Source organism: Schistocerca americana, chromosome 3 (assembly GCF_021461395.2).
Source record: "Schistocerca americana isolate TAMUIC-IGC-003095 chromosome 3, iqSchAmer2.1, whole genome shotgun sequence".
Classification (NCBI taxonomy): domain Eukaryota; kingdom Metazoa; phylum Arthropoda; class Insecta; order Orthoptera; family Acrididae; genus Schistocerca; species Schistocerca americana.
The window spans coordinates 361,265,409-361,281,060 of record NC_060121.1 but is presented as its reverse complement, the minus strand read 5'-3'; the positions used below and the strand labels follow the sequence as shown (position 1 = coordinate 361,281,060).

Genomic DNA, 15,652 nt, shown 5'->3' with positions numbered 1-15,652 from the left:
GACCGTAACTGTAACACATACGCACTCATTTTTCACAAGGAAATTATACAGTACGAAACAGTGTGAAGTACAACATCGTAACACAGCAAAAGACAAATTCTGCCTCAAACAGTACTGTAGTCTAAGGAAACGTTGGCTGCAGCCAGAAGCAAACGACTACAGGACGAAACCTCCCGCAGGTCGGGGGAGCATGTAGGCCAACTTACGGTTGACACACACTACGGTCTCTGTCAGCTTACACCAAAATTGCTAGAAATGTCCCAGGATTATCAGAAACGGTGGGGAAGCTGTGCGGCCGTACCTTGGACGAGACGGGTGTGGTGACCTGCGAGGCGGGTGCGGTGGGCGCCTCTGAAGCGGCGACCGCCGCCGCCACCCCCGCCGCCGCCCCCGCGCCGCCCCCCGCGATGCGCCAGTCCCAGCCGGGCGGCACCACGGACGCCGTCCTCGGAGCCTCCGGGATGACAGACAGCAGCTTGGCGTCCAGCTCGCCGGGGTGGGCCCGGTACCAGGCAGCGGGGCGGCCGCGCTGCACAGCGTCCGCAACAGTGAAAGAAGGACACACACACGGTCACACTTAGTAGCTATCACAGATGTGTCTGAATCAAAGTAAAAGACACTGCAGCGCTCTCTCAATATACCGGCCTTACACCGTATGTTGACACATTGTGGTGTGAAACTTCCTGGAAGGTTAAAACTGTGTGCCGGACCGAGACTCGAACTCGGGACCCTTGCCTTTCGCGGGCTAGTGCTCTACCAACTGAGCTACCCAAGCACGACTCACGCCCCGTCCTCACAGCTTTACTTTTGCCAGTGCCTCGTCTCCTACCTTCCAAACTTTACAGAAGCTCTCCTGCCCCAGGCTTTGGCTAAGCCATGTCTTCGCAATATCCTTTCTTTCAGGAGTGCTAGTCCTGCAAGGTTCGCAGGAGAGCTTCTGTTAAGTTTGGAAGGTAGGAGACGAGGCACTGGCAGAAGTAGAGCTGTGAGGACGGGGCGTGAGTCGTGCTTGGGTAGCTCAGTTGGTAGAGCACTTGCCCGCGAAAGGCAAAGGTCCCGAGTTCGAGTCTCGGTCTGACACACAGTTTTAATCTGCCAGGAAGTTTCATATCAGCGCACACTTCGCTGCAGAATGAAAATTTCATTCTGGAAACATTGTGGTGTCTTCAAATTCCGTCACGCCACAAGTGGACATTGCAAAGATTGAGTCTGTATTTACCAAGGAACAACAAACATAAAACTCGAAACGGCATTTGCTGCCGAGGAGTAAAATTGTGCAACAAATTGCAGGAAAATCTTTTATGGTTGCTTATTATGACCTTTCTGCATTCGAATATCTTCTCTGTAGGAAACTACATGTGTTCCACAAACAACGATCTGTAGAACCCAGCTCTTTCTGTTCATTCGGAGAAGTCGTTAGATACCGGCACCAGGTTCATGACGTATTCCTTGAAGGCCTTAGATACTGTTGTGTACTGTTTCCTAATGAACTAATTATGAGTGTTAAGTTTCTAGCATTTGTAAACTTAGAGAAACCTTTAGACAATGTTGACTGGAATACTCTCTTTCAAATTCTGAAGGTGGCAGGGGTAAAATACAGGGAGCGAAAGGCTATTTACAATTTGTACAGAAACCAGATGGCAGTTATGAGTCGAGGGGCATGAAAGGGAAGCAGTGGTTGGGAAGGGAGTGAGACAGGGTTGTAGCCTCTCCCCGATGTTATTCAATCTGTTTATTGAGCAAGCAATAAAGGAAACAAACAAAAGTTCGGAGAAGGTATTAAAATCCATGGAGAAGAAATAAAAACTTTGAGGTTCGCCGATGACATTGTAATTCTGTCAGAGACAGCAAAGGACTTGGAAGAGCAGTTGAACGGAATGGACAGTGTCTTGAAAGGGGGGTATAAGATGAACATCAAGAAAAGCAAAACGAGGATAATGGAATGTAGTCGAATTAAGTCGGGCGATGCTGAGGGAATTAGATTAGGAAATGACGCACTTAAAGTAGTAAAGGAGTTTTGCTATTTGGGGAGCAAAGTAACTGATGATGGTCGAAGTAGAGAGGATATAAAATGTAGACTGGCAGTGGCAAGGAAAGCGTTTCTGAAGAAGAGAAATTTGTTAACATCGAGAATACATTTAAGTGTCACGAAGTCGTTTCTGAGAGTGTTTGTGTGGAGTATGGAAGTGTATGTGTATGGAAGTGAAACGTGGACGATAAATAGTTTAGACAAGAAGAGAATAGAAGCTTTCTATATGTGGTGCTACAGAAGAATGCTGAAGATTACATGAGTAGATCACATAACTAATGAGGAGGTATTGAATAGAATTGGAGAGAAGAGAAATTTGTGGCACAACTTGACTAGAAGAAGGGGTCGATTGATAGGGCATATTCTGAGGCATCAAGGGATCACCAATTTAGTATTGGAGGGCAGCGTGGAGGATAAAAATCGCAGGGGGAGACCAAGAGATGAATAAACTAAACAGATTCAGAAGGATGTACGTTGCAGTAGGTACTGGGAGATGAAGAACCTTGCACAGAATAGAGTAGCTTGGAGAGCTGCATCAAACCAGTCTCTAGACTGAAGACCACAACAACAACAGAGCATCAGACCAGGTTTCTCAATGGACCGAGGAATTTTTTAGCAAACAGAACAATATCATTCTTATCGAAGAGAGACCTTTAAAACAACGTCTGACAACTGGGGCCTGTCCGAATGGTGTGCGAACACTTTCTGAATCCAGGTGTGCTCGGAAAGGAGGCTTGACTCACTGACGCGACGCAGGCTGCTTCTAGCGTACAAAATCCACCGAAAAATCTACTGTTCATCTCAGGAGAAAAATCATACCTCAACTGCAGCAAACGCAGTCGATAGTATCTGTTAAAATAGTCCTGTACGATACAGAAACATGCACAGTTGCAAGGTTCACCGTTCAGTTGATCGTTGACTAGTTTCGGGTGAGCTGAACCCATTTTCAAATCATCCAGATAAACAAATCAGTATTTTCAGAACTAGCATATAAAATACTACTTTGTCTGTCTGGGTTTTAGGTAACCCGAATCTAGTCATTAGTTACTCGCAAATAAAAAGGAATGTTGCAACTTTAGCTGTTTCTATATCGTACTGATTAAAACAAGTTGATGTTCTGCAAATAACCAGCACGCTGATAATCCACAATAGTACTGATTGAGACCATGTTATCGATGATAAAATCATTCATTTTTATTGTTCCCGTCTGCAGGGAATATCTTCAGAGAAGAAACATCGACAACTGTGGAGAAAAAAAAAGAAAAAAATAGAAAAAGAAACCACGAGCGGTCCATAATTTAAGGGACATTATGAGCTTTATAGAGAGATCACTATTCGTCACGTGAAGCTGAATGCATATGATTATCCCCGAAAGCTGATGTCGGTTTACATTTAATTTATTGCTGCAATTCTTTTTTTTTTCTCGTCATCCATATTTTGTTATTACACACTACTTTACTTTCCACTGAAATTACTGTGTTACAATATTTATAAATTTCTACTGCCCTCATATACAAGCGTGCATGATAATGCATTACTTTGACTAAAACGCTAGTCTAATGAAATTTTATTTCATGATCTCTGCACTAAACAGCATGTCTCAGTACAGCGTACTTACAAGTTTCTGTAAATCGACAGCTCCGCTTGTGTTCGGCTAAACGGGTCACAGGTCTTCATAGTTTTTCCCATTCTTGCGACATATATTTGTCCAAAACTGCACATAATTTTGTAAATTTGAATTGTCCCAAGTGAATATGTACAGTCTTAGACATAAAAACTGACCGCCGGCTGGCCGCCACAAAGTCAGAGTCGTTCACTTAAGGTGGCCAATAAAACTGACCGCCCCTGACAACTCTAAGTGCGGCCGTCTGCACAATCTGGCAACACTGTAAGATGCGGAAGTGTTAGGAGGAAGTGTTGTCTACTTACGAGATGTTCTCGGTTTGTGTGAGCCCGTGGTCTAGTGGTAATCGTCGTGCGTTCTAAACTTATGGCCGCGTGTTCGCGTCCAACTGTATTTATTTATTTATTTATTTTTTTGCCACATTTCGGTCTAAAATTATGAGTCTGATTGAACATTGAAGATAATTCGCTGAACATTCTACCCACCAGCAATACAAGTATTCCAGAAACAATTCCGCAGCTCGTGGCTGCGTCGCGATCATAACAGCTCACGCTCGAGCGTTTCCTCGCGCTGCAGCGGCTACCGGCCACCGGCCAGACGCCACCCGCCGCCTGAAATCCGGCGCTGCCCATGTGAACGCGGCGCCACGCTGTCAGTGTATGTATCAACTGTCATTTTAGAATTTGAAATTCTAGTTATCTTGCAGTTAAGCATTGGATTTTGCATACTTGAAAATTATGAACTGCAGTTAAGCATTGTAAAATTGAGTCGCAAGTGAGAAAAGGTGTAACATCTGCAACACAATGTTTACTTTTGGTATAACAGAGGGGTGAATCCAGAGGAGGCAGCTAGAAAGATTTTAACTGTGTGTGGATCGAATGCTTTTGGGAAAAATACGCCAGAAAAAGATATTCTTGTTTCAACAAAGATCGTTCTGGCATGAATGATTTTCCACGTTAATGAAGTCTCGACTACTGATATATGTGATAGATTACCATTTTACCATCATGCGACATTTGCATTCAACAGGCAAAGTTCAGAAGTCTGGTGTAGGAGTACTGCATGCTCTAATTCGAAACAACAAAAATCAACGGAGTGACTATTATTGAACGTCATCAGGTCGCTCATTGCGCATTCCTATGCAGTACTGTTACTGGTGACGTGTTATGATGCCTTTATCGTTAACTTCCTAAGAAGACATGTAAGGCTGAGCCCCACCAAAAGACGTAAACTCGAGTAAAGAGTAGTGTGAACATAATATTTTACATCTGATAGCTCCAAAAGTGTGTTTTGTGCTACGAATTCTGCCCCAAGGGGTGTGTGCAACACAGCTGGAGTTTGTTGCCGACAACTGAGGCATCTTTCGGTCGCAGTGTAAGAAAATCGAGCAACAAAACTACATCACCTGTGCTACTGCATGATAACGCACTCTGTTGATTTGAGAAACAAAACTATCCAGGAGATTGATAGGAAAGTCGTCGTCTTAGGCGCTTGTATTGATAGGGAAGTCCTCTCTCAAGCACTTGTTCTCTCGTCATATATTCGTAAAATTTTACCTTTCCCGCTCTTGATCGATCAACCGTCAAGGCAATTCATTTCTAGACGAAAATACACTTAAAACTACTCTGGTTTAATGACATCGTTAGAAGCAGTAGGTTTCTACTGGCGTAGAATTTGTAAACAACTTTAGCATTGTCAGATCGCTTTAGATATCGTGAGAACAAAATTGAAGTAGTAATTAAGGTAAAATAAATTACAGATTGCCGCCTCCAATGGCGTGCGTTCCTTGTAGAACATAACTTATAACAGTGAAAAGGGTGACGGAAAGATACATAACAAATATTCATTCAGAAATATATTCACAATTTATTATGCACTGGATGCATATGAGGTCTGTAACGCTACGGTCGCAGGTTCGAATCCTGCCTCGGGCATGGATGTTTGTGATGTCCTTAGGTTAGTTAGGTTTAACTAGTTCTAAGTTCTAGGGGACTAATGACCTCAGCAGTTGAGTCCCATAGTGCTCAGAGCCATTTGAACCATTTGAGGTCTGTAAGGAAACCATGTATTTTTCAACAAATGAAAGAAATTTCTTAGCCGGAGGGGTCTTGCCAAATTAGAACAGTTCTGATTTTAGAACCAACGTAAAAGAATATTCCAGGGATAAAATAAAAGTGAAAGAATAGTATTCTGCTTCTAATCAATAAAACTGTCCACCCCTTTGTAGCCCACATAAAGCAACAGATAAAAATTTTTAAACCATTCCTTATATTTGTTATTCTTCTTCGGCTTAAAATGTGCTTCTGCAATATAGAAGATGTACTCTTCTAAGTTCTAGGTTTTGTTTGTTACGACGTAAAACACAAACTGTCCCAGAAGCCATGAACAACTGTTATTCTTTGCGGATGGGTAACATTTCCAGTGGGGTTGTAAAGCTTCAGTTATCGGTATATGACTTTCCGCGGTTCTGTTGATAGTGCTAATTTCTTCCTAGTCCAGTTCCAAATTCTGATTTTATTTTCACATAAGAAGATGTGCGCTACAGTTTCTACAATTAGACATTTGTCGCAGTATGGAGATAGTCTCAATTTGATTTTCCATAATCGTTCCGCTGTGGCTCCATGGCACCTGTGAGTAGACTCTCACGTTGGTTACTATAAGAACACGCAGGCAGTGATATGCGCTCACTGCAGTCAGAGCCAAGGTGATTTCCTTCTGTTTATGGCGAAGCGTCTGCTGCAGTGTCCACGCTCAGCCAACATAAACAAATCGCGGCGGCATTTTGCACTGCTAATCGCTGCACTTGTCGCGAGCCTCGACAACAAGAGCGCACTGTCTCTGCTAACGATACTGTGGAGTTAATACATCTTACTTCACGTAATATGCAGGACGTGGGTTGGGTAAAAATTCAATTTGTAACTTCCCATTGCATTAAAATACTTTACAGTCATATTTGATACAGTATTTATTGTTGGTTGTCTCACTAATGTTAATAGTATTGATTCAGATTGTGCGTGAACACGAAAACACACACCCACACACAGTCATTGATTCCAATGAGGGTGACAAGTACTGTGTGTTGAACGACGCATGCACCAGTCAGTTCCTCTGTTGGCGTCGAGTGGATGAGATTTTTCAATTACCTTGCATTGCAAGAATTGTAAGGAGGAGACTGAAAGTAAATGGACTTGTATGCGTAAGAGCTGCGAAAAAGCAAAGTTTGACCGATATCAGATAATTGTCCACATGGGTTTTGTGGACGAGTATACTATTAGTAACCAACCCACCCACGATCATTACGTAAGATTTCTCGAAGGCGTAGGGGCATTGATTTCATTAAGTCGTCGACAGTGTAGCGTGATGGTTTACTTCCCACCATACGTTTTCTATATTCGTCCAAAGGTCGCTTGCATTTGTAGGTCGACATGGCAATGACCTTGTTACCTCTGCCCACATGTTCTCTATCTGGTTGATGTTCGGTGATCGTGGAACAAACGGCAACAGCTTTATCCTCTCTTGGCCCTGAAACCAATCTCGCACTGCTGTGCTATGATGGATGGGGCTCTGCTCTCGTAAATAAACTATTATATCGTTAGTTCATATATTTATATTTAAATAACGTATTTGTAATAAGCACATTGGATTATTATTTTCCACAGTGTTTAAGAATTCAGGCCCTGTCATAGATAAGTGACCTAGATTCAACAGTCCGATTAAGAATGTAGTTTACCCAGTCTGTCATATGATGAGAGTCGTAGTCGGATATCCACATTAAGACTAACTGGCTGAATCCGATTATAACGATCTGGTATCGAAATGAAATTACAGAAATCGGATAATTTGAACGTCTGTATTGCAACAACGCTGCGCACATAAATTCCTATGATGGAGTAACGGGTAGCAACTGTTTAAGAAAAAGTGAAAAAAAGTGAAAAATATATCTACTAGCAGCAATGTAACGTAATGATAACCCATATTTATGCGATGGAAATGCTGAATCGAACAATACACATCTATTTCAGTGGTGGGAAGATACACCATATCGGATTTGCTGCTGACATAATTACAATAATAATAATAATAATAATCCCGTGTGGCCGATAGGGGAAACCCTCCCCCATATGGGTGGTACCGAGGAAATCATATACTTGGGGTGAACTAAATACTAACACAATCCTGAACGGCTACTCAATCCGCTGAACCCAAAATCCAGACACGTCTGAGTGAAAATCACCGCTACTCTGGTCACCGTCTGTTAGCTCAATGAGCTCGGCTGAAAATATTTGCTTCCAAAGGCTTCAAAACCCTCTGGTCTTGTCCGGTCCTGGAATCACCCTGGCCAAACCAAGGAACTGTGCAAGCAAAGTCAACTTTACCCAGGGTGGTACACAACCCGCCTGTCGAACGGCGGCAGTTGGATTTTCGTATTCTGGGGAATCCACGTTAGCACTGCAGAGAATATCGAAGATCTCTGGTAAATTTCCCTACAAGCAGAAAACATGCATTTGAAAACTAAACATCGATACATTGATCCAAACACGAAAACTAAATAATCCCGCAAAAGATATCGACTGACAAAAATTTCTCATCCTTGTTCTTCAAGAACCATGACCAATTGGCAATGAAACCTTGAATTACGGAAACCATTGCATCTTCAAGAGCAAAATACAACAAAAGGAAGCGAAAGGCGTATCAATCTTCGGCATTGCATATCTCGAACACAAATCTGTCATCAACTCTGTCAAAGAAATCACGCCCATCAACAATCGACTTATGAATATGCTCATCCAGAGCCCCAGAAAAAAATATACATTCATCAATGCACATGCCCCCACCAACATCGAAAATAATAAAAACACCGAAAATGTCCAAACATTCTGGAACACACTCGAAAATACTATGAGCAAAGTTCTCCAAGATGACCTGAAAATAGTAATGGGAGACTTCAGCTCTCCATTTGGGACAGATAAAAACCTGTAGAAAAATCATTGGTACAAATTCAACACACCGAAACGCTTAGACCAACGACATACCTCTGACTGACATTTGCCAACAATTCAACAAAAAAGGATGTCTTCCCACTTTAGGAAAAAACCAGTTCCCAGGTAACAAATAAGCTTGGCTACCAGGTGCAAGCTGCTTTCGTTCGCCTTTCGAGACTCGCTGAAAGCCAGGTTTTTAATTCTTTTGTAGCAGAGATACAAGAAGCCTGACACAATTTCAATAAGGGAATCGCAAGACAACGCTTGAGCAAAATTCGTCTTGCTACTTTCAGTAACCCTTAGTGTCAGAGTGAAAACCTTACGGTACTGCCAAATTCATAACGCCACTTTTGTTTTCTGCCGAAATATTTTTTGTTGTTGTGAATACATAATTTTACCCATGAAATGCCACATTTTCATAATACTTGCGAATGATACAGGAAATGAAGTAAAAACAGATCTTTTCGAAGTCAAAAGTCGTTAATATCCTACTAATTCGTGTTAAAATGGCTCAATCGTCTTACAGACAATTAATGCTTCATTAAGATAGACTGCCGTCGTGATGTTTCTGTAGTAGGCTGAATTTAATTTGTATTAGTACAGTAAATATTTTAATTGCATTTTCCATTAGTTTACTAAAAGCAACAGTAATCGTCAAAGAGAAATTAATCAGCAGCAGAATTTTCTTTCACGATATCTAAAGCGATCTGACAATGCTAAAGTTGTTTACAAATTCTACGCCAGTAGAAACCTACTGCTTCTAACGATGTCATTAAACCAGAGTAGTTTTAAGTGTATTTTCGTCTAGAAATGAATTGCCTTGACGGTTGATCGATCAAGAGCGGGAAAGGTAAAATTTTACGAATATATGACGAGAGAACAAGTGCTTGAGAGAGGACTTCCCTATCAATACAAGCGCCTAAGACGACGACTTTCCTATCAATCTCCTGGATAGTTTTGTTTCTCAAATCAACAGAGTGCGTTATCATGCAGTAGCACAGGTGATGTAGTTTTGTTGCTCGATTTTCTTACACTGCGACCGAAAGATGCCTCAGTTGTCGGCAACAAACTCCAGCTGTGTTGCACACACCCCTTGGGGCAGAATTCGTAGCACAAAACACACTTTTGGAGCTATCAGATGTAAAATATTATGTTCACACTACTCTTTACTCGAGTTTACGTCTTTTGGTGGGGCTCTCAGCCTTTCATTTCTTCTTAGGAAGTTAACGATAAAGGCACCATAACACGTCACCAGTAACAGTACTGCATAGGAATGCTCAATGAGCGACCTGATGACGTTCAATAATAGTCACTCCGTTGATTTTTGTTGTTTCGAATTAGAGCATGCAGTACTCCTACACCAGACTTCTGAACTTTGCCTGTTGAATGCAAATGTCGCATGATGGTAAAATGGTAATCTATCACATATATCAGTAGTCGAGACTTCATTAACGTGGAAAATCATTCATGCCAGAACGATCTTTGTTGAAACAAGAATATCTTTTTCTGGCGTATTTTTCCCAAAAGCACTCGATCCACACACAGTTAAAATCTTTCTAGCTGCCTCCTCTGGATTCACCCCTCTGTTATACCAAAAGTAAACGTTGTGTTGCAGATGTTACACCTTTTTCCACTTGCGACTCAATTTTACAATGCTTAACTGCAGTTCATGATTTTCAAGTATGCAAAATCCAATGTTTAACTGCAAGATGATAACTAGAATTTCAAATTCTAAAATGACAGTTGATACATACACTGACAGCGTGGCGCCGCGTTCACATGAGCGGCGCCGGATTTCAGGCGGCGGGTGGCGTCTGGCCGGTAGCCGGTAGCCGCTGCAGCGCGAGGAAACGCTCAAGCGTAAGCTGTTATGATCGCGATGCAACCACGAGCTGTCCTGCGGAATTGTTTCTGGAATACTTGTTATTGCTGGTGGGTAGAATGTTAGGCGAATTATCTTCGATGTTCAATCAGACTCATAATTTTAGACCGAAATGTGGCAAAAAAATAAATAAATAAATAAATACAGTTGGACGCGAACACGCGGCCATAAGTTTAGAACGCACGACGATTACCACTAGACCACGGGCTCACACAAACCGAGAACATCTCGTAAGTAGACAACACTTCCTCCTAACACTTCCGCATCTTACAGTGTTGCCAGATTGTGCAGATGGCCGGACTTAGAGTTGTCAGGGGCGGTCAGTTTTATTGGCCACCTTAAGTGAACGACTCTGACTTTGTCTCTGTGGCGGCCGCCGGCGGTCAGTTTTTATGTCTAACATTGTACATCTGTTACAAATCTAAGGACTTCATTTATTTTACTGGTGGGCTTAAAAATTGTTTTCAATTCAATGCTTTATCAAAACTTTTCCAGTGTGATCAGTAACTCATTTTAAAATGGGAGAAACACTTTTTCTATGGGCGCCTGTCGTTTTTCATTATTCCTAGAAAACTTTCTTCATGGCCATAGTATGACCCACTGCCTCTCAGTCCAGAAGTAATAACAGAAGTAGACAATGGCCTTGAAAGCTTTCATCGGGTAGGTTGACGCTATAGAAGCAATTTCCTATCGGCTATGGAATAATGTATTACAACGTGCAAGTCTCATTGTTCTGTAGCAATTGCGATTCCTAATCCCACACAAAATTTTAGAAAAACATATTGTTTATGTCCAAAAATGTTGAATTGTTACCCAATTTCTGATTTCATTATGTCCTTCACATATTAGTGATATCCAAAAAATACAAAAAACTAAAATTTCATTATAATGTTTTCTACTTTTTCAAAACAATGTTTATTTTCAAGAGAGTAAACGAGTATAAAAACGGGATTGTTTCAAAGCATAATCATCGAAGCATTTGAAAAGTTCGTGAAATACTAGAAACATGTCCAGCATTGTACTTTGTATAGCATATTATTTGGAACCTACAGTTTTTAGACGGTGTTAACCATTATAAAATGCACTAGAGATCTTCTCTGTTCAATGTAGTAACGTCTCGTCTCTCAAGAAATAATGTTGGTGTGGTCAAGTTTTACTGAAATTTTTAATAAATACATTTTTTTTCATTTGCGTTTCCGATTCTGCCCATATTTGCAGTATGAGGTATCTCCGTTTCCTATTCGAATGATCGTCTTATTCATGCTTTCTAATATTTGAATATTTTAACTATCGTTCATATGATACGTGACTGGATTAGGTCTACATTATTTTCGTATTACAAGGCTCTAAAGTGAGGTAGCACATAGTATACCAGGAAACTGAAAACCGGTAGTTAAAAACTTGGTACTTTTAGCAGTTTAGAAGCCAGCCTTCTTAGCATGTGATATACCTCGTAGCAGAAATAAATATCGTGCAAAAAAACGTAGCAAATGCGGAGGAACGCATTCTCACTGTCAGCGCTGGGCGCGTTCACACCTTTATTCCGAAGTGGGCGACTGCCTTAGTTTACTGTCGGCTGCAGAGCTGTGCGATGTGTTCGTTTGAAGTGTACATTTCAACTGTTTATGCAGAGATTTTCTTATGTGGAGCTCTAGTCAGAGACTACCGAATTGTCGAATTGTTGATCGTCTTGCATAACCTGTTAGTGAGTGAGTATATTTGAAAACAGTTCCCCTAAGAAAATAGTGAAAGATAATTATAAGAAACCATCCAAAAAACCATGGCTTACTAAAGGGATGAAAATATCTTGTAAAGAGAAAAGGGAAATGTATCTTATACCTAGAAGGAGTAGTGATACATAAACAGTCGAACGTTATAAAAACTACTGCACTGTATTAAGAAAAGCTATTAAAAAGTTCAGAAGTATGTGCATTATGTCTAAGATTAGAACCTCTCATAACAAAATCAAAACAATTTGGAATATTGTTAAAAGGGAAACAGGGCAACTGAGAGGGAAGACTGTATTTCTATCAAACTCGATGAAAAGTTAGTTAACAAAAAGACAGAAGTAAAAAATATTTTAATAATCATTTTTTGAGTGTTGTAGAGAAAATAGGATCCAGCTGTTCATTAGATAGTGCAAAGCTGTATAAGTAAGAGACAATACCAATGCAATTTGATAAAACTGCAATTCAGCCCACCTCTCTTACTGAAATTAGGAAAATAATAAATTCAGTCAAAAGTAAAAGTTCACATCGAACTGATGGCATTTTCAACAGAGAACTAAAAGCTTGTTCCCAACAGATGAGTAGGAATCTCAGCCACATATGTAGCAGCACCGATCATCACCCATTTGGATATTCTGTGATCTCTCAAAGGCTTCTGACTATGTGAATCATGAAATTCTTCCAGATAACCTTAAGTATCGTGGTATGAGTGGGACAGTGCAGAAGTGGCTTAATTCATATTCAACTGGAAGAAAGCAGGAGTTTGAAATTGACAGTGTAGATAGTCTGCAAAAATCAGCAGAGTCCTCTAACTAGGGAGAGACCAAGAATGGTGTCCCACAGGGTTCAGTCTTGTTCTTAATATACAGGGTGGTCAGAAAATCTGTGAAATGCTTGTAGGGAGGTTACAGGGCAGGTTGTACTGAGGCATAAATGTTAAGGAAAAATTCGATACATTGCTCCGTTTCCGAGTTATGTAGTATAGAATTTAGCCAATCGGGGCGTCGCGCGCTCACACTCAAGCGGCCTGCCAGGGGCGGTGTTGCCCAACGAGTGCTTTGTCTCTTTAGCTGAAACTTGAATTTACGCGCGCAACGATCTGATTGGCTAACTTCAATGCAAAATAACTCGGAAGCGGCGCAACGTATCGAATTTTTTTCGTAACATTCATATCTCCCTACAAGCGTTTCAGACATTTTCTGACCACACTGTATATTAATGAGTTCCCATTCTATGTTCATGAATATGCAAAGCTAGTTCTTTTTGCTGATGATAAAAGTATAGTACTCACACACAAAAAACAAGAATTAGCTGAGAAAATGGTAAATAATGTCTTTCAGAAAATTATTAATTGATTTTCTGGAAATAGACTCTCACTAAATTTTGAGAAATCACAGTGTATAGAATTGTGCACAGTAAATGGCATAACGCCATTGATGACATTGAACAGAAGTCTGTAGCTAAGGCAGAAAATTCAAAATTTCTGGCGGTGTGCACTGATGAGAAATTGGATTGGAGGAAACACATTGATGATCTGCTGAAACCATTAGGTTCAGCTACTTATGCTGTTAGGGGAACTGCAAATTTTGGTGATAACCATATCAGTTAATTAGCTTGCTATGCCTGTTTTCATTCAATGCTTCCATATGGTTCATATTTTGGGGTAAATCATCATTAAGAGAAAAAGTGTCCATTGCGCAAAAGCGTGTAATCAGATCACCTTGCAGACATTTATTTAAGGAACTGAGGATATTCACAGTACCTTCAAAATATACATTCACTTATGAAATTTGTTATTAATAACTCATCCCAATTCAAAAATAATGGCGAAGAGCATAGCTACAACCCTAGAAGGAGGATGTTCTTCACTATTGTGGATTAAATCTGACTTTGGCACACAAAGCGGTGAATTATGCTGCCACAAAAATCTTTTGTGATTTGCCAAATAGCATTAAAAGTCTGACAGAAAGTGAACTAGCAATTAAAAACAAATTAAAAGAATTTCTGAATGACAACTCCTTCTACTAGATAGATGAATTTCTAGATATGACGTAGTAACGTTAAAAAATGTGTAGTGAAAACTTAGGTTAAACTGACATGTTCCACATCACTACCAAATGTCGTATTCATGATCTATGAACAAATATTAATGTAATGTAATGTTGGCAGAGCCACTAGCTGCAGATTTAAATTTCTGCTTGTTAGTAGTCTTCAGTAGTTGAACTGCACTTCCCCTACCGCTTCATGGGCGCCACACGCAATGGATCCCCCACCACTGCCGTTGTTCCCCCTCCCCTGTCAGGCTGTCAGAGCCAAGTATGTCCCACGTTACGTTATGCACACTGTAGTGAGAGATGAACTAACTCACAGAGAGCGACTTTGTATAAATGGATAAAGGTAGCAGGTGCTTTATACCAAGTACTAGGAATGCAGAGCTGCATTAGTGCATAAGTGGACCTAGTAGTTAGTAAGACCCGAGATTAAGCGATCTTACGTGTTTCCAAAACTTTTAAAGAATTTTATCAAATGTCAACTGATTTGATAGCAGAAAAACATTACTTTACTACTGATTATTAGTTTAGGCTGCCAAACAACCATTTTCAGCCCAGTAATGGTAAAGATTTTCTCTGTGTACACTGCAGATTAGTACACCATTGTCAGTATATCTCGGCACATGATCACTAATGGGAAAGGTAGTAGTTAGTAAGACCCGAGATTAAGCGAGCAACTGCAGTATCGTTGTGAGTTTATTGTTTCGTTGAAAAATATGGGACCCACAATCCGACGTCTAGAAATTGCAATCCAAACTCCTATTTTCACAGGATGAAGTGGTTCCTCATGAATACAAGATGGATTTGCAGGATTTCACATACGAGAATTTTGCGAGTTCATGTACCCGGATAAATAAAACAATGCCTCATCAGTGAAAAACCTTTCATTAAGATTATCCCTTCCATTTTGTTGAACGAAATTTTTGAACCATTGACAATAATGCAGTTTCTTGCCATGATCAGTATTTTTCACTTCTTGCACGACTGTCACTTTGTATGGGAAAATTTCTAATTTTTTCCTTACAGCTGTGTGGGCCGTTCCGACACTAACATCGATTTCCCGGGCGAGTTTTCTTATTGACTTGTTCGGACTCATGGACATTTCATCGGAAATATCGAGTAGTTTATCCTCAGACAAAACGCTAGGACGACCCACTTCTCGGTGCATCTGTCACTGAACCCGTACTTCGAAATTTGTTAATCAAATCTTGCACAGTATCATGATGTGTGGAGTGTTGGAGTGTTGTCTCCGGGAAAACTGAACTAATGTTTGACGAACTGAAACTGTGTATTTACCGACAGCTTTGAACACTTGTTCGACTAAAAACACACGTTCTTCAATACTTAGCATTTTAAC

The 15,652-nt window shown here is 40.7% G+C and overlaps 1 protein-coding gene across 1 annotated transcript in view; it reads right to left on the bottom strand.

Moving 5' to 3' along the window:
* LOC124606083 overlaps nucleotides 1-15,652 on the bottom strand; it is a 375,104-nt gene that overhangs the window by 230,548 nt on the left and 128,904 nt on the right. The window contains exon 5 of the mRNA XM_047138048.1: nucleotides 302-529. Within this exon, the coding sequence (XP_046994004.1) occupies nucleotides 302-529 (228 nt within the window). The remainder of the gene's footprint in view (nucleotides 1-301; nucleotides 530-15,652) is intronic.